This window comes from Leptonotus elevatus, chromosome 8, assembly GCF_054856555.1.
Source record: "Leptonotus elevatus isolate MCC_2025b chromosome 8, RoL_Lele_1.0, whole genome shotgun sequence".
Lineage (NCBI taxonomy): Eukaryota > Metazoa > Chordata > Actinopteri > Syngnathiformes > Syngnathidae > Leptonotus > Leptonotus elevatus.
The window spans coordinates 2,544,964-2,570,335 of NC_141246.1; the positions used below are offsets into that span (position 1 = coordinate 2,544,964).

The 25,372-nt window shown below is 40.0% G+C and overlaps 2 protein-coding genes across 4 annotated transcripts; one reads left to right on the forward strand and one right to left on the reverse strand.

Moving 5' to 3' along the window:
• The first annotated feature begins 247 nt into the window (after positions 1–247).
• man2b1 (mannosidase, alpha, class 2B, member 1) lies at positions 248–14,950 on the forward strand. Its single transcript, XM_086081996.1, has 22 exons — positions 248–371; positions 1,027–1,129; positions 2,059–2,232; positions 2,305–2,498; positions 3,491–3,623; positions 4,170–4,315; positions 5,823–6,022; positions 6,087–6,207; positions 6,268–6,346; positions 6,408–6,517; positions 7,983–8,090; positions 8,153–8,452; positions 10,074–10,171; positions 10,246–10,366; positions 11,296–11,414; positions 11,482–11,583; positions 11,687–11,774; positions 12,452–12,532; positions 12,752–12,976; positions 13,496–13,645; positions 13,742–13,844; positions 14,435–14,950. Exons 1-22 carry the CDS (start codon positions 258–260, stop codon positions 14,536–14,538), a joined length of 2,973 nt encoding a protein of 990 aa, XP_085938122.1. The 5' UTR covers positions 248–257; the 3' UTR covers positions 14,539–14,950.
• Positions 14,808–24,282, reverse strand: trmt1 (tRNA methyltransferase 1). Of its 3 annotated transcripts, none has more exons than XM_086081997.1 (16): positions 24,145–24,282; positions 22,927–23,229; positions 22,029–22,221; positions 21,635–21,822; positions 21,274–21,389; positions 21,082–21,194; positions 20,623–20,771; positions 19,213–19,296; positions 19,074–19,143; positions 18,010–18,144; positions 17,850–17,935; positions 17,112–17,220; positions 16,112–16,188; positions 15,917–16,036; positions 15,720–15,834; positions 14,808–15,212 (listed from the first exon to the last, which is right to left on the reverse strand). In XM_086081997.1, exons 1-16 carry the CDS (start codon positions 24,150–24,152, stop codon positions 15,138–15,140), a joined length of 1,941 nt encoding a protein of 646 aa, XP_085938123.1. In that variant the 5' UTR covers positions 24,153–24,282; the 3' UTR covers positions 14,808–15,137. The 3 variants fall into 3 exon arrangements, with proteins under 3 accessions (XP_085938123.1, XP_085938125.1, XP_085938124.1); XM_086081999.1 differs by lacking the exon at positions 24,145–24,282 and adding an exon at positions 23,793–23,945 and having other exon boundaries at positions 14,809–15,212; XM_086081998.1 differs by having other exon boundaries at positions 14,812–15,212; positions 24,006–24,244.
• Between the last annotated feature and the right edge of the window lie 1,090 nt (positions 24,283–25,372).

Below are 25,372 nucleotides of genomic sequence, written 5' to 3' on the forward strand. Positions count from 1 at the left end.
GGAAACTACAGTATGGGTTGCTGTTTTTTGTCAATGTTACTATTTTTGGTATATGATTGGGTACAAGACAAAAAACTAAGAATAAACTCCCCCCCGAGATTAAAAAAGTTGCAATTTATTAAATGGACCGGTTGCAAAAACACTCCAGTTGAAGCCTATCAGCCAAAAATGAGGGTCACGCGTTGAAAAGTTGTCACATGACGCCCCTGAACGTACACAGTACACGCGTCACATGACTTTCGTTTTTATTTGCCAACATGGCGGCGAGCTGCTGGCGGCTCCTTTCGCTCGTTTTCCTCCTCAGTGAAACTTCTTTAAGTTTGCCAGTTGACCGTCAAGAAAAACAACAAGACGACAAGTGCGGCTACCAGGTTAGAAACCTCTGGACTTTTTTTTCGTGACGTCATGCTGCGTTCATGGCCCACGTATTTGAAGAGAATCGGTGGGAAATTGACGTTTACGTTTAGCGAGGAAAGGAGTGCGTTTTGTGCCTAAAATCATCCATTCAATCTTTTTGAAGTATAAATATTAATTAGACACAGACACACACACACTGTTAATTTTGTTCCTGTGTTAGGAGTAACAATGTTATTAGCACTATATATGATACCATGGATGATGTTTTCATCACCATTTCAAATCTAATCAAAGTGTATATATATATATATATATTTTTTTTTTTTTTAACTACTAATTTCCATTAAGTCTGATTTAAAAAAGTGGGAGCCTCAAAGATTGAACACAATCTGCAGTCTTGATCATTTTTGTACAATTCTGTTGCACTTTAAGCGATTGGATGTATATTTCAAATATGGAGTTTAATAACAAAAATAAAGAAATTTAAATGTACAATATTTAATATCCCATAATAAATCACCTTGTTGAAGGCAAAATACACATGCAAGTTCTAATGAAGATGTTTGTTTTCATTTCGAGGTTGCAATCTAATAGTTGTTAAGTGTGTTCAATGTTACCATTGAAGTTGTGTGTGTGTACATACTTTCGCATTTGTGTGTTTGCCTGTAGTCATGTCACGCTACGGAGGCGGCCATGCTGAACGTCCACCTGGTTCCGCACACCCACGATGACGTAGGCTGGCTCAAGACCGTAGACCAGTACTTCTATGGAGGTCTGAACACGCACGCGCCCACACGCACGCGCCCCCCCTGTGTTAAAGGACAAAGCAATAAAAACGGTCATTATTGTCTGTGCAGCTGGTAATGTTTCACCATAGTCGTGTTTTCACGTGGTTGTTTTGCATTTGTGTAGTTTCCGCTACGTCAGCATTATGCTTGTCAGATAAGTTTCGAACCATTTCATGTTGATACATTTTTTTGATACAGCCTTCAATTAAAAGCACATATACAAACATTTGCATTAAACAGTGTATACACGTGCACACAAATCATCATCACATCCAAGGACGTTATTAAACTTTTGTCAGAGACTTTTAAATATACTTACATGTATAGTATTTAATGAAGTATAAAGGATATGTATTAGTATATGTATAGTAGTTTATGTAGTATTTTATTACAGTAATCTAGAAGTCATAAACTTAGTCATTTTGGAACTACTTTCATTTACTTGAAAATAATATAAATAAATAAATAGTTAATAGTATAATTTATTGTATAATTGATATAACATATATAAAATATTGCATTAATCTTCTTATTAATATATGTACTTATATCTAAATAACAAATAATAATAATAATAATTGAACTTTTCCAAGACATTTTCTACTTTAAAACCTGAAAACCACTTTAATAAATAGCAAATAGCAAAAAAGTAACAAATATTGTGCAAAAATGTAAAAACAAAATTGTAATACTCTCAGAAAATTCTATCAATGGAAAAATGTAATGTTAAACAAATGTAAAAAAAAAAAAATAATAATAATAATAAAGTAAAAACCAAATAAAAATGTGTTTCAAAAAGATAAATTATAGAAATAATCATTAAAAATGATTGTCGGAGGAAACAGCGCTTCCTTCAACTTTCCGTTGTTCCCAATAGTGAGGTCATTTTTAAGGCGTCCTTGTTCGTGTGTAGACCGTAACGACATCCAGCACGCCGGCGTGCAGTACATCCTGGACTCTGTGGTGCAGCAGCTTGTGAAGAACCCCGACCGCAGGTTCATCTACGTGGAGACGGCCTTTTTCTACCGATGGTGGCGACGCCAGAGCTCCGACATGCAGCAGAAGGTCAAGCAGCTGGTCAAGCAAGGTGCGTCCCCGCCTTGATCCCCTCAACCGGAACAACCGCACCACCAACCCGTGTCCCGCTTCCTCATCCCAGGCCGGCTGGAGTTCGTCAACGGCGGCTGGTGCATGAGCGACGAGGCCGCCACCCACTACAGCGCCGTTGTGGACCAGATGACCATGGGCCTCAGGTTCCTCAATCAGACATTCGGACCCTGCGGTCGGCCCCGGGTGGCCTGGCACATTGACCCGTTTGGACACGCTCGCGAACACGCCTCCATGTTTGCGCAGGTACATTTACCCAATACTGGTCTCAACATGTCAACAAACGTGTACGGTGGATATAAAAAGTCTACACACCCCTGTTGAAATGTTAGATCTTGGTGAGAGTGTTATAGTATCCCCTTCTCATCAAACAGGTGTGACGCCACTTCATGACCCCCCCCACGCTTCCGGTCCTGCCCTCTCTACCCAAATATGGGCATGTTTCATATGATGTCATACTTCAGGTCCCACCCCCTTTACCCAAATATGGACTTCTTATTACGTCAACCTTCCGGTGGCTGAGGACATGTCCCAACATGTCCTGCTTTGACCCCGCCCCCTATGCCCAAATATGGACTTCCTATGACATAATACTTCTGGTGGTAAAGGACATGTCCCATATTAGAGCATTAGGGTGGGTGGGGTCAAAAAATGACAATCAGTCTATTGCTAGGACATGTCTGGACATGTTCTCAGCCACTGGAAGAGTTACATCATAGGAAGTCCATATTTGGGCAGGGGGGGTTGGGTCAAAACTAGACAAGTCCATATTTGGGTAGAAGGGCGGGATCGGAAGTGACGTCACACCTGTCAAAAAGTTTGCCGTTAAGGGGATACTATAACTCTCTTTGGTGACATGAAAAACTGTACCAATATTTTTTTTTAAGGTTGTTTGCGATTTAAAAAAAAAACCCATCACATGCCTTAAAGTTGGAGTATGTAGTGTTGAAGCTGCTAGCAAGATTTTAATGTAGCCTCACTTCACTCCTCCTTTTTACTTTTGTCTAAAAAATTAATAAATCAAGAAACACGAAATGTTACCGATTTGATGTTTTTTTTCATGTACAATCAATTAAAACATGAGATGACCAACTCATGTCTGGAGATGACCGCTATAAGGCAATAGCAATAGAAAAATAGTTAGCCTATCAAATGCTACCACCTCTACCTCAATTTGAACCTGCAGAAATCCACAACAAAAAAAAGTGAACCTCAAAGTCGTACGTGTCCTGCTGCAGATGGGCTACGACGGCCTTTTCTTCGGGCGAGTGGACTACCAGGACCGGCACAGGCGGATGTTGGCCAAGGAGCAGGAACTGCTGTGGAGGGCGTCTGACAGCCTCGCTCCCCCGATGGCCGACCTCTTCACCGGTAACGGAGCAAACTCGTGGTCTGTGGGCCAAACTAGAACGTATAAATACGCTTTTTAATACTTTGTCCTTCACTCGCCAAAACGTATTTGTTTTTGTTTTGTTTTTAATTTAATGCTAGAGCATACAGAAGGCATTGATACAGCTTCTGACATGAAGAGGTCGCATAAAGCAATCGTAGTTGTTACAAAAACGACCAGCAGGTGGCAGCAGAGTATACGAGATCAACCAGGGCTATGTTGCAACAAGCTCTTTTTGCCAGTGTTTTCAACAGATTTGTGAATAATGATGAAACTTCGCTATATTCTAATGATAATTGCTGCAAAACGGAAACTGATACAAATATACTTTTTTTCCTGACGAAAGAAGAGACTCTAATCTTTCTTTTGTTCATGTTTTTAGAGCAATAGAACAGAATATTCTGTGGAGCCGGGAGCGAAGGGGGTTGCTTCAGTGAAAATGGCTGCGAGTGAATGAGTTAACTAGCATGTGGTCTATGATGAAAACATGTTTGTGGTCTTCCACCTTGCCCTCCCCCACCTGACAGGGATCCTTCCCAATGGGTACAACCCTCCGGAGGGCTTCTGCTGGGACCAGTCTTGCGACGACCCACCCATCAAGGACGATCCCGACCTGGAAGACTACAACGTGGATGACGTGGTGGAACGCTTCCTCAACATCGCAAACAGTCAGGTGAGATCGCTTGAAGCACTACATTTTTGGGTGCAGGGACCCCTCGTAGGGGAAGAATTTATCCAAGCGCTTACTCCTAATCCTAACGCCAATCAAAACTGCCGTGGATGGCGTAGGAATGATGAAGTTGCATTTTTTCGAGTAAAAGGAAAAAAAACTAAAACAATGTTACGATAACAATTTCATTTTTTTTTTTTATAGGAAATTATGTGCAAGAATGAAGTCGTATTTTTTTCAAGATTTGTTTTAGTCTTTACAATAACTTACACGAATAAAGTCATTTTATTAAGGCATTTATATATTTATTTATTTTGCGGGGTGTCAATTACTTGCACTGCTTTTCTTAGCATTGAATAAAAAAATTTTTTTTTAATCATAATACTATATTAACTATAACAGCGTATACGTATAAATCAATATTTTTTAGAGGGCAGCCGCAATATTTCGAAAACTGCGGCTTTATAAAGTGGCAGATTTGCGAGGAAAAAACTTACGAGAAATACACGTAGCGTAGCGAGAGTCAAATGTGAGGACTCGTTGGTGGTTAATGGGATGCTGCTTATAAAATGAAAAGGCAGGAGGGAGACGATTCATTCTTAATTTAAACTTTACTCATCATTCACCGCAGCTCGAGCGACAACACTTCCTGATCAGCTGACTAACACTAACCAATCAGAAGCTAGCATACTTTAGGTAAATGCAAGCGAATGAAAGAGAGCAGCGGATTTGACACATCAACTTGTACAAAAAAAAAAAAAGTATGAATGTGTAAATAATAATTCTGGAAACATAAATGTACAAGTAAATATTAATTTGGACAAATTAACTTAAATGCTTGCTCCTCAGGCTGTGGACCTTCGGAAAGCGAGGCGTCTTTGTCGCTGGCCGTACGCAACGCTTCAAAGTGCAAATGCTTAACATGATATGTTTAAAGCAATTACGTTCTCCTTATTTGGAAACCCGACCGAAAAGTATTGGCACAAACATCCGAGTAGTACGTTACGTGTATTTCTCGTAATTTTCTCAGGGTTTTTTTCTCACAAATCTGCGACTTTATAAACTCGCAAATTTACGAGTTTTTTTCTTGCAAATTTGCCACTTTAGTTTTTTCTCGGAATATTGCACCCGCCGTCGTAATTAATGTTAAAAAAAGAAATCATATTTTAACAAATGAATTAAAAAAAAAAAAAGATGCATTTTTTCTCTTCAAAAAAAAAAGAACTTTTGTTCTGGGAAAATGGAACATTTGTCCTGAATTAATATGTACAAATAAAACGATATAGAAATAGTTTGTAAAAATGTGTATCAGAACTTTTTATTGGCCCAAAGCTATAATAGGGTGGTATCATTTTTAGTAAGTTAGTTTTATTAGCTATTTGTAGGTAGGCGCTTTAAAAATAAAATCAATAATAATAATGATAATTGCAGCTCCACAAGCTACAGTTTGCAGGACCCGGTTTGTGAACCAAGACCACTTTGGACCGGTTTGGTCTTCCTCCCGTTTCAGTCCCTAGTCTACAAGTCCAATCACATCATCATGACCATGGGCTCGGACTTCCAGTACGAGAACGCCAACCTGTGGTACAAGAACCTGGACAAGCTGATCCACTACGTCAACGGCCGGCAGTCCAACGGAAGCCGGGTCAACGTCCTCTACTCCACGCCCTCCTGTTACCTTCAAGAACTGCACCGGGCCAACCTGTCCTGGTAGGATCCAAATGCTAGTCCACAAGCGGGGAACCTTGTAAAACGGTTGTGGGTTTCGGCGCAGGGCCCTCAAGACCGACGACTTTTTCCCGTATGCGGACGACGCCCATGACTTCTGGACGGGCTACTTCAGCAGCAGGCCGGCGCTGAAACGCTACGAGAGGCTCAGCAACAGCAACCTGCAGGTGGGTTGGATCGGATCCACGTTCCGCCAACTGGATAATCATTATTTGTTTTCTTTAAAGACATGTAAACAGCTGGAGGTTCTCGGCGGTCGGGCTTCAACGAGTGGACCCTTCGGCGAAGGCGACAGTCTCCCTTTGAGTACGTTCAAACGACTCCCTTCGCCTCAGCCAACTCTCACCAATCATTCTTCCCGGCCCAGAGAGAGCCATGGCGGTAGCTCAGCACCACGACGCCGTGTCCGGCACCGAGAAGCAGCATGTCGCCAACGACTACGCCCGGAGGCTTGCCAACGGCTGGCGACATTGCCAGGTGCTGTAGACTGACTCGCTCATCGAGATTCTCTATGGGGTTCGGGTCTGGGAGATGTCAAGTGCGTGGCGTATTGTGGGGCGCGAAGGAATTTTCTGGTAATGTGGTGGCGGCTCCACAGCAGAAAGTCGACCTGGCGCAAAAAGCAGTTGTCCGATAACTACTTTAGCATCGGGCTAATCTAGATTCTCGATTGGGTTGAGGTCCGGGTGAGGTTTTGTGCCTCCTCAACCACAGGAGCTGTGAATTTAAGTAGACTATTCTCTGTGCTGATGTTTAAATTTTGCGGAAACTTTCCCTTGTGGCGGGAAAGTAGCGGCGCCGCGTTAGTGGACTACAATGACGAGGAGGAATAAAACTAGCGTTTATCCGGCAACTTTCCGCCCGAGAAAAGGACATGATATATACATAATATATGATATTACCATTAGGGATAGACCGATTATTGGCGCCGATATTGGGCATTTTGACGAAGATCGGTATCAGCTTCTTTGGCTGATGGCCGATAAAAGGTACAGCTAAAACCATTTTAGAGAACTATTTACGGTATTTAAAATTTTAGTTAACTTTACGAGATGCTACTGACCCTGGGAACCTTCTGAACCTTTTGCTTTTTTCGACATTAAAACAAAGAAATGTATTTTTAGGTTCTATTTACCTTTTTAGGATGTACTGATTAGAAATAGATCGATCTGGCTTGTTTCAGGGCCGATACAGAGCGCGAGTAGTAGTCAAGGACGCCAATAACCGATATTTGGATAATTAGTTCCCTGATTTTTTTAAATTTCCCTGAGCACTTTTTAAATGGATCTATTATTGGCCGTATGATTCTTCAAAATGGCCGATGCCGATATTCATCAAAATGCTGACTATCGGCGCCGATAATCGGCCCAGTTGATAATTAGAAATTTAAAATGAAGTAAGTGTAAGATAAAAAAAAAAAAACTTTTACATTTTGAAAGTCTGAATTTTTTTTAAATAAACATGAATGCTTTAAGACATATAACAACAAAGTCAAAATTGGCATTTGTATTTGAAAAAATGTTGACGCCAATATTCCCAAGTCTTGGCAGTGTTATTTAGGTACGTTAGCAACTTAGCATCTGCTAATTCGGCTGCCGTAAAAAGTCTTCTTTATGGTGTTGGTCAGTTATTAAATTCAACTGTCTATTATCTATTAAATCGTAGCAGCACAAATGAACAAAACTGATTATTTCCCCCCATACTTTGCGTGTGCTAACAGTTAGCATCTGCTGATTTAGCCACCATGTACAAAGTGCAACATTAGCTTCGCATAGGTTCCTCTTTTGGTAGCCTGGAGAATGCTCGATCCTCGTTGGCGTTTGCCGTTTACTCAAAGTGGCAGACGCCTTTTCTATGCTGCCAAAATGGCTGCGCTAACGGCCATTTTGGGACGCGTTACGTCAACGTCCGGATCGTTCTTGACAGTCCTTTCCATCTCCAGGTTGTGGTCAGCAACAGCCTGGCTGCTTTGAGTGGCTCGACCGCCGAGCGAGCGTACTGCGACGGCCTCAACATCAGCGTGTGTCCTATCACCGAGTCCAGTAAAAAGGTCAAAAGGATTCTTTAAACTCTTTGCCGTCACATTTCCTGATGCAAAACTCCCTCCTCCAGTTTTCCGTCAACATCTTCAACCCCCTCGCTCGACCCGTCTCGTGGCCCGTCAGGCTTCCGGTCAACGGCACGGCGTGCTTAGTGTCGGACGCGGACGGCAAGTCTGTGGACTGCGAGGTGGTTCCGGTCTCACGGACCACGCGGGACGTGAGGAGGAATCGTGGCTTTGCTGTCAACGAGCTCCTCTTCCGGGCCCGGGCCCCGCCCCTGGGCTTCAGCACCTACTCGGTGTCCCTGCTCCAGGACGGGCCTCCACCGGCTCCCACGCTCTACCGTACGCCCAAATCTATCTGGAATAAGGTATGAGGTCACACTACAGTCCTGCAGGGTTTGTTTTTTTTCCAGTCGATATTGTATGTTCCAGGAACTCAAAAGAACCAATGAGAATTTAGTGTCTGGCCCGGAACTAACACTGAAACCAGTTCAGTGTGAAAATAGACTTGGTTGTGACTTAGTTCTTAAAAAAAAAAACTAGGTCAAGAACAAGCCCAAACACTTTTTTTTTTTCAAGAACCATGTCAAAAAGCAATTCAAGCACCAAGCAAAAAAATATGTCAAATATTAAATAAATAAGTAACAGTAAAGAACCAATCAACCACATCAAAAACCCAGTTAAAAAACAGTCACAGAGTCAACGAGTTTAGTGCCAGGGCTAACCCTAGCGCTAAGACTAGAACCACATCAAGAACCAAGGCATAAATATACCAACAAACAACTAATATATATATTTTTTAAAGAACAAAGTCAAGAAGCAGGTCAAAAAAAACTTATAAAAAGGCAAATTAAGGACCTACTGAAAAATTGGTCAAAGACACACAAAAAAAACAAACACACACATTTAGGACCCAGGTTAGAATTTTAAAAAAATGGCAAGAAACCAATCAACAAATTCAATAAACAGTTCAAAACCAAAAAGTCAATAAGCCATTTAAAAAATCTAATACAATTCAAATCAAGACTTACATGAACTCATTCACTGCCATTGACGACTATAGATGTAAAAAATTCATGTGAACTATTTCTATTAGTTTAACATTTTTTTCATTACATTTTTTATTAAAATCTAGAATTATTTTATTGTACATTTATAACAGATATAAAATTATCATGCGATTAATTACGATTAAACGGCCCTTATTTTTAATATATATATTTTTTAATTAGGCCCGTCAGGCAGTATGTTTCTACCACGTTCTTTAGTCATCACCGTTTGAAAATAGGTAATTTGAGTGACAGAGCGAAAATTGAAAAGGAGAAAACAATTTTTTTGTGAAAATATACATTTTCTGCACAACCGTGATTTTGATTTATTTCTTTGTTTAGTGATGCTTTGTGAATTAGATTTAATGTGACAAACGCTTTGATCATTCGCGTCATCCTTGAAAACGTTCTATTTCATCCGATTCGTCATGTTTTATTGCAATTTGATACTACCGGGAGCCCATTGAAAAGAGATACAATGCTGCCATCTGCTGGCCATAGTTAGTGCCTGTTTGTGATTTCACAAGCCCATTGACTAGGCAGCGCTGCGCAACAAGTTGCACTGCCCAATGAGGGGAAAAAAACAAAAACGTAGTAAACGTCAATTAACGTTTTTGGCGGCATTAATTTGGATTTTAGTAAACGTCATTAAACGTTTTTAGCGGTAAAAGAATTCAAGTACTGGAAGTTCAATTTTTGACTTGATTTTTGACGTGTTTCCTTCCCTGTGGAGCAGCAAAGAGTTTGTGCTACTCTGGCACAAAAATGTTTTCCCATTAAAGATATGACGTGAACAGATGCATGTTTTGGCTGGAGCTCAAAACCAGCACCAGTGGTATATGCAACCTACAAATGAATGTTTTTTGTGGGCCACTTGTCGAGTATCCGATACAGATGCCATTAAGTCCATCCAAAGCAACACATTCCCTGATATCTACAGTATCTACGAGTGACCTTTGACCCAGAGACGGGCCTCCTTAGCGGCCTGGACAACTTGGAGACGAAGCAGAGCATCGGCCTGACACAGAATTTTTACTGGTTAGTCTCAAAAAGCTCATCATCAGTTTACGTCAGTGTCGTTGTTCATATTCGTAACTCATCAACGCTTCCAGGTACAACGCCAGCGACGGCAACAACTCAAAGAGCAACCAGCCCTCGGGGGCGTACATCTTCAGACCAAACTCGTCCACGCCGTTTGTCATCAGCAAGACGGCCAAGACGGAGACAATACAGGCAAGGATGGTGACACGTTTTGAAAATTGAGCCTCTGAAGCCAGTTTGATTGAGAGACATGACATTTGGTAGACATACCGATTATAATGATATATGATAGGGCTGTGCAATTCATTGAAATTCAATTACAATTTCAATGATTACACTCCACAATTACAAAATCAGCCTCATAATTTTTTTTTATTAATACTAATTTTTGAGTTGTTCAAATTTATACATTTGCAGTTTTGCACCTTTTTAGGTTTTAAAATAACTAATTTAATAAATTTAGTTTCATCCAAAAGGAACTTGCATAATTATAGTGTTTCAAAGAATTTTGTTTGTCTTAATATGTTTATTTGTTTTTTTGTGTCTAGACATTTTCTTGTTTTGTACCAAAAAATAAATGATCGTCTGCACTCCAACTAAAAAGTTTTTGCCAACATAAATAAATATTATTATACATCCTGTTTGGTCCAAAAGGAACTTACATAATTATAGTGTTTCTATTTTTAATTGGTCTTAATATTTTTAAATAATTAAACATTTTCTTGTTTTGTACCAAAAAATTATCATTTTAATAATCATAATTTTAATTATTGCCAAAATAATCGTGATTATTTTTTTCATCATCGAGTAACCCTAATATATGATATATATGTGAAGAGACGCTGCCATTTTGTTTTGAATCAGCAATGTTAAAAAAAAAAGAAGAAAAAAAGTCATGTCGGCCAATTTTCCAGGGTTACCTCAAATGTGAACTTGTCCACGAGATTGAGAAATTTGAAAATGGCCACCAAAATAGCCATCAAATTTTAACTACATCTCCCATTGGCAACACTGAATTACATAATACTTATTTTCATCATTGCGTGTGGGTGGAACCAGAAAAGTTTCATAAAAGAAACTTAATACCTGAAGTCTTCATAGCGTGGTCTTTCCCTTCTCAGACGTCCGTGATGCAGGAAGTGAGGCAGTGGTTCGCACCGTGGGCGTCTCAAGTGGTTCGTCTCCATACCGACAGTCGCGTTCTGGAGCTCGAGTGGACCGTGGGCCCGATTCCCATCGAGTGAGTTCCGCCTGAGATTTGGCTCCGTGGAATAATCCAGTAAATCTCGTCATCCTCTTTCCGTCAGCGACGACTTGGGTAAGGAGGTGATCGCCCGATTGGACACAGACATCAAGTCTTCCGGAATATTCTACACCGACTCCAATGGGAGAGAAGTTCTACAGAGGAAGTATGGAGGCAAATTGAATTACAAACATGTCAAAGCCAAATTAAATTTAACTGCCGCCACTTTAAGACAGGACTTGTTCAATTCTGTTGTTGTGTGACCACAGGAAAGACTTCCGGCCCACTTGGAACCTGAAGCAGTCAGAGCCCGTCGCCGGGAACTACTACCCTGTCAACTCCCGTGCCTTCATCAAGGTATCGAAGAGACGCATGCGGTTTTTCTTCATTTTCCCAAACCTTAAAATAAAAATAATTTTGCTATTGAGATATGGAACAAATTTTGATTTATGGCGGACCAAAAATGCCAAAATAAAAAAATGTATGAAAGTAAAAATTTTAACAGATATAATTTTAAAATTAATGTAAAAAATATCAATGGAAATAAAAATTATAAAATATATATTTATATTCATAAATAAAAATAAAAATGGAGACATGAAACAAATTTAGATTTATGGGAGGACCAAAAATGCCAAAATAAATAAATAAATGAAAGTACAAATTAAAAGATATAAAAAATATTCTTAAAAAATATAAATGGAAATAAAAATGACAAAAACATATATACATTTACAAATAAAAGTTAAAAAAATAATAATTAAAAAACAAGATTCCAAAATTAAAAATATACAAATAACTGTGGAAATAAATATATAAACAAAATGAAATATCAATAATGACTCTGCTCTCATATTATTTATTTCATGCTGCAAATGCTGTCAGCATGAAATGTTATTCAAATGAGGGAATGGTCCATTTATATATATATATATTTGAGTTAATTTTTTGAATTCAATTTTTTTATGTTCACTTTTATTCATTTATTTTGCATGTAACACATATAAAACATGCATGTATGTGTGTGTTGCCAGGACGACAAGGACCAACTCACTGTGGTGACGGATCGCTCTCAGGGTGCAAGCAGCATCCTCAACGGCTCTCTGGAGATCATGGTCAGAGTCGACACACACATCAGCACATATCTAAACACACACACAAAACAAAAACACATGTAATCATACATACACAAACACACAGACGTTTCAATTACGAGTCAATTATTCCATCGCCCCCCTTTCCCTCGCACACATACAGGTACACAAAAACACACGCAACTACACACAAACAATAACACACTCTACGTACATCTACTTGTGTTCCCCCAACAACAGCTCCACCGCCGGCTGCTGTACGACGACGTCCGCGGCGTGGCCGAAGCCCTCAACGAGACCTCCGACGTCTTCCCGGACGGTCTGGTCGTGCGCGGCCGCCTGCTGCTCTCCCTGGACCGCCCGGCCAGTGCCGCCGATGCTCACCGCCCCCTGGCTGAGGAGGCGGTACTGCAGCCGCTGCTCTCGTTCACTGAAGGCGACCTGCACCCTAATACGAGACTGGAGGTGAGCAATGCAAATGTCAAAAAGGTGTTACGTCAAATCGGGTAGGGCTAGGCAATACATTTAATTGATCATTTTGAATAAATCGATAAGTCGTTTAGAAAATTTAAGAGTGTTGAAATCCTCAGAATTTCAGACTCTCAACAGTGTTTTCCTGTAGTCATCCATATCCATAAAAGCAGACAGATTATCTTTGTGTTTAATGAAAATAAAACATGTGCAAACTTCGGCTTTTACTTTGGAAAAAAAATCTACATTTTTGCCTATTTTCTGACATGTCACGGACTAAACCAGAAATTGAATCATCATTATTTGTATGTGCATTTTCTGCACCGTCAATTTGAAATAAGGTCTTTTTTTTTTAAATAGATGGAATATTTAAAAAAAATATTTTATCCTCTTCATCACCAAAATAATCATCAATTACTAAAATAGTTGTTAACTGTATTTTATTGTATTGCCCAGCTAAAACAAAGATCATTTATGACACGCATACTCTTAAAAAAACAAATGATTCTGTAGTTCTCAGGACTACAGGCTGCGCTGCCCCCTGCTGTCCACCTGCTGACACTGAGCCAGTGGGACGACGATTTGGTCCTGCTCAGGCTGGAGCATCAGTTCCAGAGCTGGGAAAGCAAAAGCAACTCACAGCCGGTCACGGTTAACCTGCAGGTTATACGAAGTGACAAAATCTGATGCTAACAAGCAGCGTTTATGTTCAGGTACTTCCAATTTTATAGCACTATGTGGTGATTTTGTTCTGCGCAGAAGCTGTTTTCCACCCTGGAGGTGGTAGGCGTGTCTGAACTCAACCTGTCAGCCAATCAGTGGAAAGGAGAGATGAAGCGTTTTGATTGGACACCGCAGGCTGGTACGCAATGTCATGACTTGAGTCAGCCTTGTGGTGTTGTTTTTTTTTAGGGGTGTCAAAATTTGTGCATACATTTTGAGCTAATTTTTTTAATGCGTGATTCTTACTTGGAAAGCCTGTACTGGGGGAATTCCAGTCGCAACGCAACGCAGCAGACACATCCACGTCGAAATTGAGCAGTTTTACAATTTTTAAAAAGTGCATAATTTCACAAGTTACTTCATGTTAAAGATTAGATAGCTCTTAATATGAAAAGAAAAATGCAATTATGCCATCTAGTGGCAAAAAATGACCTAAAAACAAATCATTACATTCGTTTTTACAGTATACTTAATTTTATGAATTATGAAATAACTTTATGACTAAAATATGCAACCATATTTCTATTTAACATTTTTTTCACTTTTTTGCTTAGAGTATAACAACTTAGAAAAAAATATTATATTGTACATTTAGAACAGATATAAAATGTGCGATTAATCGTGAGTTAACTATTGGTTATGTGATTAATAACGATAAAAAAGTTTACTCGCCTGAACCACCACTAGTTATTTAATTTTTTTACATTTCCACCTTTTTTCCCCCTCCAGTCGAAAAGCCGCAGAAAAAGATATTTAAAGACCCCTCCACGTGGGAGATCACCTTGCGCCCGATGGAAATCCGGACCTTCCTGCTCAGAGCGAACCTCAGATAGCCAATCGCATCTCATCTTTGCTTCGGTCGAGATGAAGAGGTGGCGGCCATTTTACAGCAACTCCTGAGCCTTGAAACTGGGAAAAAAAATCCCCCACCACAAAACCTCTTGGGACTCGAAAAGACAAGTGACACGAGCTAGCATTTTTCACCTGATGTGATACATTTTTTTATATTGATTTTATACCGATTAAAAAAACGCAGTGGACAATAAAAGTCGATCATTCTTACTTGTTAATTGTCCAACATGACCTGCATTTCACTGTTGAAAACAATTGAGTTAATTGGCAGACATGCGGCATTTTCACTGGACACTATTAGGAAATAACTCCGTATGCGTTGCTAATGCAAACTGAGCAATACTTTCTTTGTGAAGACAGAATTTGTGATTGATTAAATGAAGCATTCCATGAGTCGACTGGATTTCTAAATTACCACTTCCGAAATAATTTCAAGTTATTATATGTCGGGCTTTATTGGACCATTGCAACAGTCAAAGCCAAAAAACAACAACACAACTTGTTTCATTTTGAAATGAGGCTGACTTTCCCGCCCGTCGAGAGAAAAAAAAAAATACAAAAAAACAAACCAAAAAAAGTCTTATTCCATTTTCTCCTCGGAGGTGCACTCGGGGTCATGCGAGTATGAGCATTCGTCGCTGTATGTGCACGTGCCCTGGAACAAAAGAAGAAAACAAAAGAACTGTTTAATAGGAACGCTGCCAAAATTGGATGTCAACCAATAGAATAAAAGGGACCATTTAAAAATTGCTAGCTTCAAATGTTTTCTCCTGTAAACCTCAGAAGCTTTTTTTGAATGCCAAATTCTATATGGTATTGTCGTATCCGTGAGTTTGAGCGTGTGACTTTAAAAGGTGGGGCCTGATCTGGTGAGTGACGTGTGTGTTCGTGGCTAGCTGTTGATAAGTTAAATGCATTGGCTAAATTAGCTAATGATGTTTATGTTAGCTACCTGGTGTCCGTAATAGTAGATGTGCTGTTGTCTCAGCCCCTGATCTAAGTGACTTTTTCTTTTTTCTTTTTTACTTTGGAGGTAGTGTCAAAGCTGCCATATCTGACCGCATGTCGTGTCACTGTTGAGACGGCGCACAACATCCCTCGTGGCTGGGTTCTGTGTGAAAGGCACAGGCAAATAAATCCTCTTGTACAGAGGAGAACCGACCTGTTTGAACTTTTTGCAGGGGAAGCTCTTGAGCTGAGACGAATCTGTCATCGGGTTCTTGCGCTTGTTCTGGTTCTTCATGCGCTTCTGTTGCAAGTTGTTGGAGATACCGCCACTAGGGGGCGCACATACAACGAGGCAGAGGGTGAAGAGACACGTTTCAACTCGGGTGTGATTCCCAACAGTTTTATTATTACCCGGCTTTTGCTCGGGCTTTGGGTCCCCAGAAGGCTTGCGGGTTCTCCTGGAAGCGGGTCAGGTGGCGCTGACGGGACTGAGGGTTGGCGTCGTCCCGCACGGTGAAACAAGCTTCAAAGCTAGAAAGGAATACGAAAACGCGGTGAACAAAATGGCCGACAAAGTAAACGGCAAACGGAAGCATGTGGTCTCACTTGGGCTCGGTGGACAGGATTTTAAAGGCGGGCATCATTTCTGAGAGTTTCTCCCGTTTCACCGGGTTGCTCTTCTCCTGCAGGTGGAATGCAAGTTGGCTTTAAAAAAGAAAAAGGAAAAGGAAAAGAGACCTCTGCAAAGGCAAACCACTGTACAGGAAATGATCCCATTTCAAGTAATTGGTCTGCAAATTATTTATTTACTTCTCTTTGTTCATCTTATCTGTCAGCTACGCGAGGGGACAGGCGGAACAATGAAATGCTCTTCCACTAGATGGCAGAAGGTACAATAACGTGCGAATGTTGCCATTCATGTAACAGAACCACGCTGACTTAATTTGCGAGTAAATTGAAACAAGACAATTATTATTTCAGCATGGGAAACCCCCGAAAATAAAAACCATGAGCCATTGATGTGCCTTTAAAATTTGTTTATAATCGGAGGTGGCAAATCCGGGTCGAGAAACTAAAAACCCTGCCACAGTTTGGCTTTATCCCCTTGTGCTAGCTAACTAGCCCGCTAGCTAGCACCTAGCGCTAAAGCCAAACTGTGGCAGGGTTTTTTTACTTTCTGGACCTGGATTTGCCACCTCTGTTTATCATTGATTATATTAGTAGGTTGGAAAATAAAAATATAGCACAAACTGATTCCCAAAACCGTACATATTAAACTAAACTTAGCTTCTCCTGACATACAAACGGCTTAAACAGGTGAGTATGTCACTTAAAGTACATTCTTGACACCAATTACCTACTACTAGTATATTCATTATCCAGGGCTTCAGCGCCATCTTGTGGCTTCTTAGGGCATTATGAAAAGTGTAATAAATAAATAAACGTATAATACAGCCAAAAGTTGTGACTATTTAAGTTTTTCAACAAAAAGAAAACACATATATGTAAAGTGCGATATGTGAAATTTATTTTGGTGGTATGCTGTGAGACTTTTTTTGATGTAAACTACGCGCCTTGGCTCAATAAAGGCTGAAAAGCAGCTTACCCAGCAGCGCAAGATGTCCCAGATGGCGGCGGGTGGCGCGTCCGTCTTGATGGCGTTTTTGCAGGCATGCGAGAGAGAAACTCTGTGGCCGGCGTGCAGCAGAGCAGACCTGAACACAACGTAACGTTTGGTTCACGAGGCGGCCCCACGAGACGGCATATTGCTCCCGGGGGTATTGCCATATGGATAAAAGAGAGCCAAGATGAATGTATAGAAATAGGTAGATTTTAGTATTGTCATTGCTGCCACTAATCAGCCACAAATTCTGCCTAGCAACAGGTGACAAACATGAAAAACATTCAATTGACCCTAGCATAGGGTTGAAACCCCGCAAAGCTGATTTAAAACCATAACTTGTAACACTAACCCTTGTTTGAAAGATTGACCCAGACTTGAAACCCTAACACTTATTTCAAACCCATAACATGACACCCGAACCATGGCTTAAAACACCAACTTGTTTGAAGCTTTGTACCTCCCCCAAAAGGATTCAAAACCCTAATTTGAAAATGTACATCTTGTTTAAAAACCACATCAGAGCCTGCAACCTTGATTCGACGCCTTATTTTGAAGCCCTACACCTTATTTGAAACCCTAACCCTTAACGCGCAACACTTAAACATAATCTTTAACACACTTTCTGAAAGGTTAGCGATTTCTTTCTATATTCATGTAAAGCCACTTCATATAAAAACATCAGACTGACAATCCCATCACCCAAGGAACCCAAGCGTGTACCTGAACTTTAGCAGAGGTGGCGTATTGCAGTGCAAGGTGCTGCTCAGACTGTCCACTGTGTAGTAAAGGGGCGTGTCCTCCAGCTCCTGCGCACCACAAACCATGACTAGCAAGCAACAGCAAGTTGGGAGCAACGTGTCAAAATAAAAAAAAAGCTTACCTCAATCACCATACTCAGTATCCCCTTCATGCGCTTGGACGTCTCGAAGCGAGTCGGGTTGTCGGAAACGGCGGTCAGGACCTTCTGGACGAAGGCCCGGTCGTGGATGGCTTCTGCCCAGATTGGACCGCCCAGCTGGGAAGATGGCGCGCACACACAGAAGATGAAGCACTAACAGTGGCTATATTATATTCATTCAACATGAAAATCAAGCAATTAGTGAATGTCAAGAAATAATGAACACATAAAATTTATTTTGAAAAATTACCGGTAAAATATATTTTGGGTAAAAACAAAAATCACAGTAATATCAATATATTGTAAAATAATTACTTAAAATCTATAAAATACATGCAATCAAAATGTCAACAATTTTCTAATTTCAATTTAAAAAATTATGTTCAGAAAAATATATATATAAATTTTTTTTAATAAAATACTACAATTTGATCAAATGTACTCACAGTTTTTAAATACATTACATTTCTTTTTTTTAACCAAAATGTTTTTGCAAAAACATGTTGGGGGAACAACAAAAACACTGTAAAATAAAATATGCATAATTTATCAGTAAGAATTAAATGGCTTGAATAAAAATGTAATTGAAAATAAGAAAAAAACTCCAAATTGACATGTTTTTATGCACTTAAGGCTGGAATTATTTGTAAAAGGAATACAAATAATACTGTGAGATAAAATACACACAATTTAAAAATTTTAATTGCATAAATTTAATTTGAAATTAACTACTGGTACAACAAAAACAAATGAGGCTAAACATATTTTTAAATCACACTTAAGGACAACAATTGAATCACACATGTCTTTAAAATAAAAACAAATTCCCCAAAAAGATAAATACAATGCATTTTAGGCGTAAATGTACACAAACACCCCATCTAGCAGACGTTGAAGGTGACCTTAAATTCGTTGTCATTATATTGCATCACAATTCAGTAATTACTACCCTGGATCCAAATAAATAACCACACATTTTGAGTGACCAAAAGCAGTCTTGTTTTTTTAAAGAACGAACCATTTTAATATATTTAAAAAAACTTCACCTGATGTCTCTGTCCGCAGTGCTCACATGTCGGACCCACCGGTGGTCCAGTGGCTGCCGAGTACTTCATACTGAAAGCGATAAATCTCAGTCAGTCGAGGAAACGGGAAGCTCAAGTCCAAAGTTCTTTGATGTCTCACTTTTTCCCATTGTTGGTCCTCCTGCCCATCTTCTGCAAGTGGAACGACCCGCAGCCGACACAGTTGTAGATCAGAGCCTGTTTGCTGCAACATATCAGATGACATGAGATTACAAACATTTAAAATAAAATAAAAAGTATTTGACATTATAGCAAGATAAAAAATGGAAACCCCTTTTTTGATTGACCTGAAATTTGGCAGCCGGATCAGCGCATATCATATTATCGGCACCGACTCGAGCTTTCCATATCTTTAATTATTAGGGCTGGGTTTAAAAAAAACGAATATTCGATATCGAATCGATTTTCCTTTTCAAGCGTGATATCAATTCCTAAAACCATGAATCAATTCTTTTAATATCTTCTCCCCCATAAATTACCAAGAAAATTGAATTTTAAAGACCAATTTTTTTTGTATCTTACTATTTCCTTGAAATTTAAGGTTGACATGCATTTAAAAGTATTTATGAAAGACCTGACTCATTGTACTTCATGACAATTCAGAATCTTTTAAATTTATATTTACAATTATTGAATTAGAATTATGAAAATAATTTCATCTCATCCTTGCTGATGTCAATGTTTGTGTAACACAACGTGTTATTTTCATTCATAAATAAATCATTTAACCAGTTACTGCCTCTGCAAAATTTAATTTGGAATTTAATGTTTGTGGAGTTTTTTTTAAAAGTTTTTTTTTATCATGTCCTTGATATTTAAGAAGAATCGATGTTCCATAATTAATCAATATTGGATTGAACTGAAGTGAATCGTATCGAATCGGGAAAAATCGAAATTGAATCCAACCGAATTCTTGCAAATCGAAATTGAATCGAACCGAATTCTTGCAAATTGAAATCGAATCGATTGAGGACATTTAGATCAATACCCAGCCCTACTAACTATTGTGTCAGTATACCCCAGGGGTGGGCAAGTTCGGTCCTAGAGAGCCGCAGCCCTGCATGTTTTTGCTGTCTCCTGCCTGCAACCCAGGTGTTTCAAATCATCAGTTTATAATTACGTTCTGCAGGGGCCTCTCAGCTGGGTTCGAGGAGCGAGTCGAACTTGCCTACCCCTGGTGTACCCCCGCAACTGAAGATACAATCTGCCAAAAACAGGCCATTTTGGGCTTGAAGTCTAAATGTTCTTGTTAAACTGAAAAATCAACACAAAAACGCTTAATAAAAAAAATAAAAATAAAAAATAATAATAATAATAAAAAAACACTATATTTTCATCCAAGTTCAAACTTAATGAACAATTGGCACGTCAAAGTGATTTTCAGAGACGGGGGAAGATACTGCGGTTACAAAAGCCTCATATTAATGGCACTGACTTGGGCTATCAAGATGGGTAATTATTTTGTTAGCATACCCACACGTTTCATTACGGAGTCCAAAAGCATCCATACCTGGCTGAGTTCTTGACTGTGGCCTGTCCTGTGAAGACGCGCACAAACACCCGAACGTAGAAGTCCACGCTGACGGACAGCAGCGGCTGAATGTATCGCTGGTACACGTTGGCGCGCTGGTCCAGGCTGTGCAGGATGATGCGCAGAGCCTGCAGAGAATACGACACTCTTGGATGGATGTGTGTGTGTGTGTATTACGCTTCAGATAAATATATAATTTGAATAGTGTATATTACAATTTAATCAAATCAATCCCAAATGTTTTACAGAAAACACATTCGAGGATAAAAAATATTCTTTATTAAAAAAAATTTACACCATCCAGTAGAAGTTAAGTTTAAGCGTTGTTGTCATCAAGATCCATTACAACCGAACGACTTGACAGAAATTATTATCATATCATCTGAAGTCTTTTAGCCTTTGGAATCAAAAAGCGCTCACTTCTCGAGTGACACTCACCATCTCGTGACAGTACTTGGCTTTGATGGAAACGGAGCCATATTTGCTGTAGCACGTCTCGCTGCTGTTCCCTGCCAACACGGCCATGTCGGTGCACGTGACGCACAATAGGCCTGCCAGACAAAAAAACATTGCATTATATAATGAGCGTTTATTGTGACCATGAAGTCAAACAATAAACGACCCTCTTACCTCCCTCGCTGACAGACTGCACTGCGCCGTCCAGGAATGAAGCGGGGCTGCCGTAAGGATCGAGATCGATGACCTCGTAGCGATCCTTTTTCCCTCGCATCTCATACATAAGCATGCTGCATATAAATGATCAAATAATAACGGCTTTAAAATACAATATTCGTAGTTTTTTCACAAATACCCGATTTCTGGTTAAAAAAATTTTTTTTTTTTACATTTTTGCTTTATTGACAAAACGAATGACGGACACATTTTTCAGTTTTTCCCCATCTTAACTCGCATCAGCCTCCACAGAAATAACAAAAATATTTGTCTTTCTATATAATGTGAACCAATTTTTTTTTTTTACAGGTGGTCCTACCTGGCGTCTTTGCAGCTGGCTTGGAGGAGCTCGCCCACCTTGTTGTACTCGGCATTCCTGGCGATGAGGGCGGCAGCTTTGTGGGAGAAGTCGTTGGCGGTGACACTGTGAAGTCCCGGCACTTCCAGCGCGAAACGCACCGAGCGCAGACCGGACGCCGCCAAACCTTCCAGGATGCGAAGACCGCGCTGGAAACACAACATGGCGGAAACACATCCATAGTGATCCAGAGGTGGGACTAAAATCACAAATACGTGCAAGTCATATGATTCAGGTCTTAACCTTCTAGGTTCAGGCAAGTCGGTTTGAGTAAACTTGTAAACAATTAATATAAGCAATTACAAAATGTTTTACTGGAGGCGTCAACTAGACTGACTGTCTTCAATGGAGCTACCTCGCATTTCTGCCCCGCCGTCGCCGTGACAACCGCCTCCTCCGCCTCAATGGCTGCCTTGCCATCCTGCACGTCGGCTTCGCCGGGTTCGTTCGACAGCGACACCACCACTCGCTCCTCCTCACCGGGCACCAGAACCTTAACGCCGCGCTGAGCCAGCACTTCTCTGGAGAACTCAGTAATCACCGCACATCTGGAGAAAGAATGAAGGTGAACTGTCTTTGAATTTAATTTAAGAAATGTTTTTAAACAAAACATTGACCTTCATTAGGATTACATTAATTGAAGACTATCAATGACTTATAATATAATATATATATATTAAAAAAAATAATAATAATAATAAATAAAATAAAAAATATATATATATATATAATATATACATATTTAACAATTGAGTCTCCCTGTGTAATGTATTAGTTGTGTAATTCAATGCATTGTTCTTTTTTTTTTTTGCGATTGTGTAGTCAAAACACCTGTATTTATGTATACGAAAGGAAAAAACAAAAACAAAACAACTCCCACTTAAGAGTTTAATCATGAAAAAAAAAATATTACACGCAGTTGTATTAATCAAACTGTATTACTGATTAATATCTGTTATCTAACACACAGTGCAAAATGCCACTGACAGGCTAACAGAACTAGCATCAAATTTGCACTGGTTTAGGCCAGGGGTAAGCAACCTGTGGCTCCAGAGCTACATGCAATTCTTTGATCCCTCTGTTGTGGCTCTTGTTTCTTTGCAAAATAAATCATGAGTATTTAGTTCACAATGTGTTTATTTGTTATTGTTTTTCAAATGACGAAAACAACTGCAGCATACTGAGTTGTAGTTTGGTCAAGAATGCGTCATAGAAAATGGACATAGGCTCGTATAAATACTACTTGTACTTACGTTAAATCTCTATTAAACTCCTGGACCGGGTTGTAAAACACCTCGTTGGCACTGGGAAACAAGATGGCTGCCTTGCCCTCCTTTACCACCGTCTCTCCTGGTCCGACAAGAGGAGACTCTTCCTGCCTCTCGACCGCTGTTGGCTCAGCGATGGTGATGTCGGGGTCCGGATTAGCTGTTTTGGGAGGTTCCATGGCGCAACCCGCACGCCACCGACGTGCTGCAGGGGGCGGGTGCAGGCGACAAGGGGTGACGATGAGCGGTAACAGTCGAGGGGCCCGCGCCAGCAGAAACATGCAACACCTGGGGGGGATAAGAATACAAATCAATTCAATGTAGACAATTTCATTCACTGCTGGGTTGTCCGAAGTCTGGCCCAGAGGCCATTTGTGCATATTAAATTGCTTTTAACATGTTTCATACTGTAACCACAAAGTGAAGTGGGCACCTCGAGTAATCAGGGCGGTAAAACTTATCAAAACAAATCAAAGAAAGCCCTAGATCATTATTGGCGGAATTTAGAAAATGAGATCTTCTATCGCATAGTCAAAAACATCATCAAATGGATATTAGGAAAGTAGTAACTGCTATTTGACATGTTGCCATGTCCTTGGCACTTCCAGTGGATTTTTACCTCCTCAAAATCAAATAATCTAGCAACTATTTTTAAGGATCACCTTGTAGAGTGAATTTGAAATGATGTAAAATAGTATGTGGTAAGAGTGACACTTCAAGTCAAAAACGACACTATCTAACATACCTCAAGACATTGAGCACATTTAGATGAATGTTTACAGCCTTACACCAAAAAAATACTACTGAATGTGAAAATATTCCTGACAAGAGCACAATATAGAACCAGCTACCTTATAAATAGTGTAAGGTAAGGGTCCAAAACATTCCAAGCGTCATTCCTAAAGCTAACAAACTGCAGAATTAGTGAGTCTCGTCAAGTAGCTGCGGTTCCTTCTAAATATCGCAATTTGCTCCGCTTTTCACGTGTTCCTTGGCACCATCAACATCTGTCGACATAACGTCCCCGCCACATTAGCTGGTTTTCGTCGCCGAATAAATCTCACCGGGTTGCGTGCTTCTCCTCGCAGTGACACTTTCGAGTTACTTGAAACTCAGTCGGGGACGTTTTATTTTTATTTTTATTATTATTAATTTTTTGGACCTGTTTTGCTTCCTCGTAGTAACCGAAACAGTCAATCTCACGTTAGCATACGGGCGCCGCCATGTTGGTGGGCTGTCTTACGGAGGCCCGCGAGGCAGCAGGGAGGAAAGCGAAGCGCACGATAACGTCGGGGTAACGGTGAGGACACCCCTCCCTCCGCTCTTCAGTTCATCCCCTCCTCTTCCTCGCCCTCGGCCTACTTTTCCCTGTGAGGAGCCTGGAAAAATCATCAGCCTGCTGCTCCCATGAATAATCTCATTTCATCTCGGCAAAATCCAGGATGGTGAACAGCTAAACACACACTGGAATAAACCTCGACTGAATTGGAGGAAATATAATCGCTGCAATTTTGCAAAAATAGCAAAGAAGGACGAATATAAGTACGACAAAAAAACACCTTGAGAGGCAATGAACCGCAAAAGATGAACTCTGTGGAGTGATCTGTCAGTTGTGAGTGAAATCTGTGATTTCAGACAGTACCTGAAAGCATCAATTAGATACACCTAACATTGAAAGGCAGTTTGTGGTGTTGAAATAAAACACTTTTAGTCATATGCTATATGTTAAACTTGTTTGTATAACCTGACAGTATGATATTATTTAAAACAATAAAAAAATGGCACCGTTTATGCCTCTAATTTGGGTTTTAATTATTATTTCTAAACTTGTCACATCATGACAAAACCAGACAATCAGAGACTGTAGAGAGAGAATAGAATAGATGCTGCAAGTTTTCTTCGCTGCATCTGAAATCTGGGTAGCAACAAAAAAATTAAAAAGAAGGAATTTGACAGCGCTCAAGACAAATTAGGGTAAAAAAAAAAAAACTAATAGTGATTTTCTATGCAGATGGCCATTCTCACTGTCATCAGGTAAGTTGATTAGCTCTCCTATTTTTAATTGATTGCACATAACCAATAACACAACGTCAAACCGGTAACATTTCATGTTTGGCAACTTTTCAACAGGGATTCAAGGGCAGTGGAGGTGAAATCTTTCAACATTTTATACTGCACATTATACACATTTGAGGGCGAAACTGTAATCAGGTTCAGGTTGTCAATAAAGGCAACACCTGAGATTGCTATCGCGATCTGTCAGATGTGAAGGGAAAATGTGATTTCAGACCGTCCCTGAAGGCATCACCAGACATAACACCTGATGGGAAAACTCAACCCTGGCCACGCACGTCCTGTAATTCCAAATCCCTTAAAGTCTGCCTGTTTAATCGATGATTCTGCAATCTGTCTGCAACCTGAGAAGCAGCAA

Coding starts and splice junctions, on each gene's coding strand:
- man2b1 (XM_086081996.1), top strand. CDS start 258: ATGGCGGCGAGCTGCTGGCGGCTCCTTTCGCTCGTTTTCCTCCTCAGT. Junction 2,499..3,490: donor ACGCCTCCATGTTTGCGCAG/GTACATTTACCC, acceptor GTCCTGCTGCAG/ATGGGCTACGACGGCCTTTT. Junction 13,845..14,434: donor TGATTGGACACCGCAGGCTG/GTACGCAATGTC, acceptor TTCCCCCTCCAG/TCGAAAAGCCGCAGAAAAAG.
- trmt1 (XM_086081997.1), bottom strand. Junction 21,823..22,028: donor CGGCGGGGCAGAAATGCGAG/GTAGCTCCATTG, acceptor TTGTGTTTCCAG/CGCGGTCTTCGCATCCTGGA. Junction 15,213..15,719: donor CCTGCAAAAAGTTCAAACAG/GTCGGTTCTCCT, acceptor CTTTTGTTCCAG/GGCACGTGCACATACAGCGA.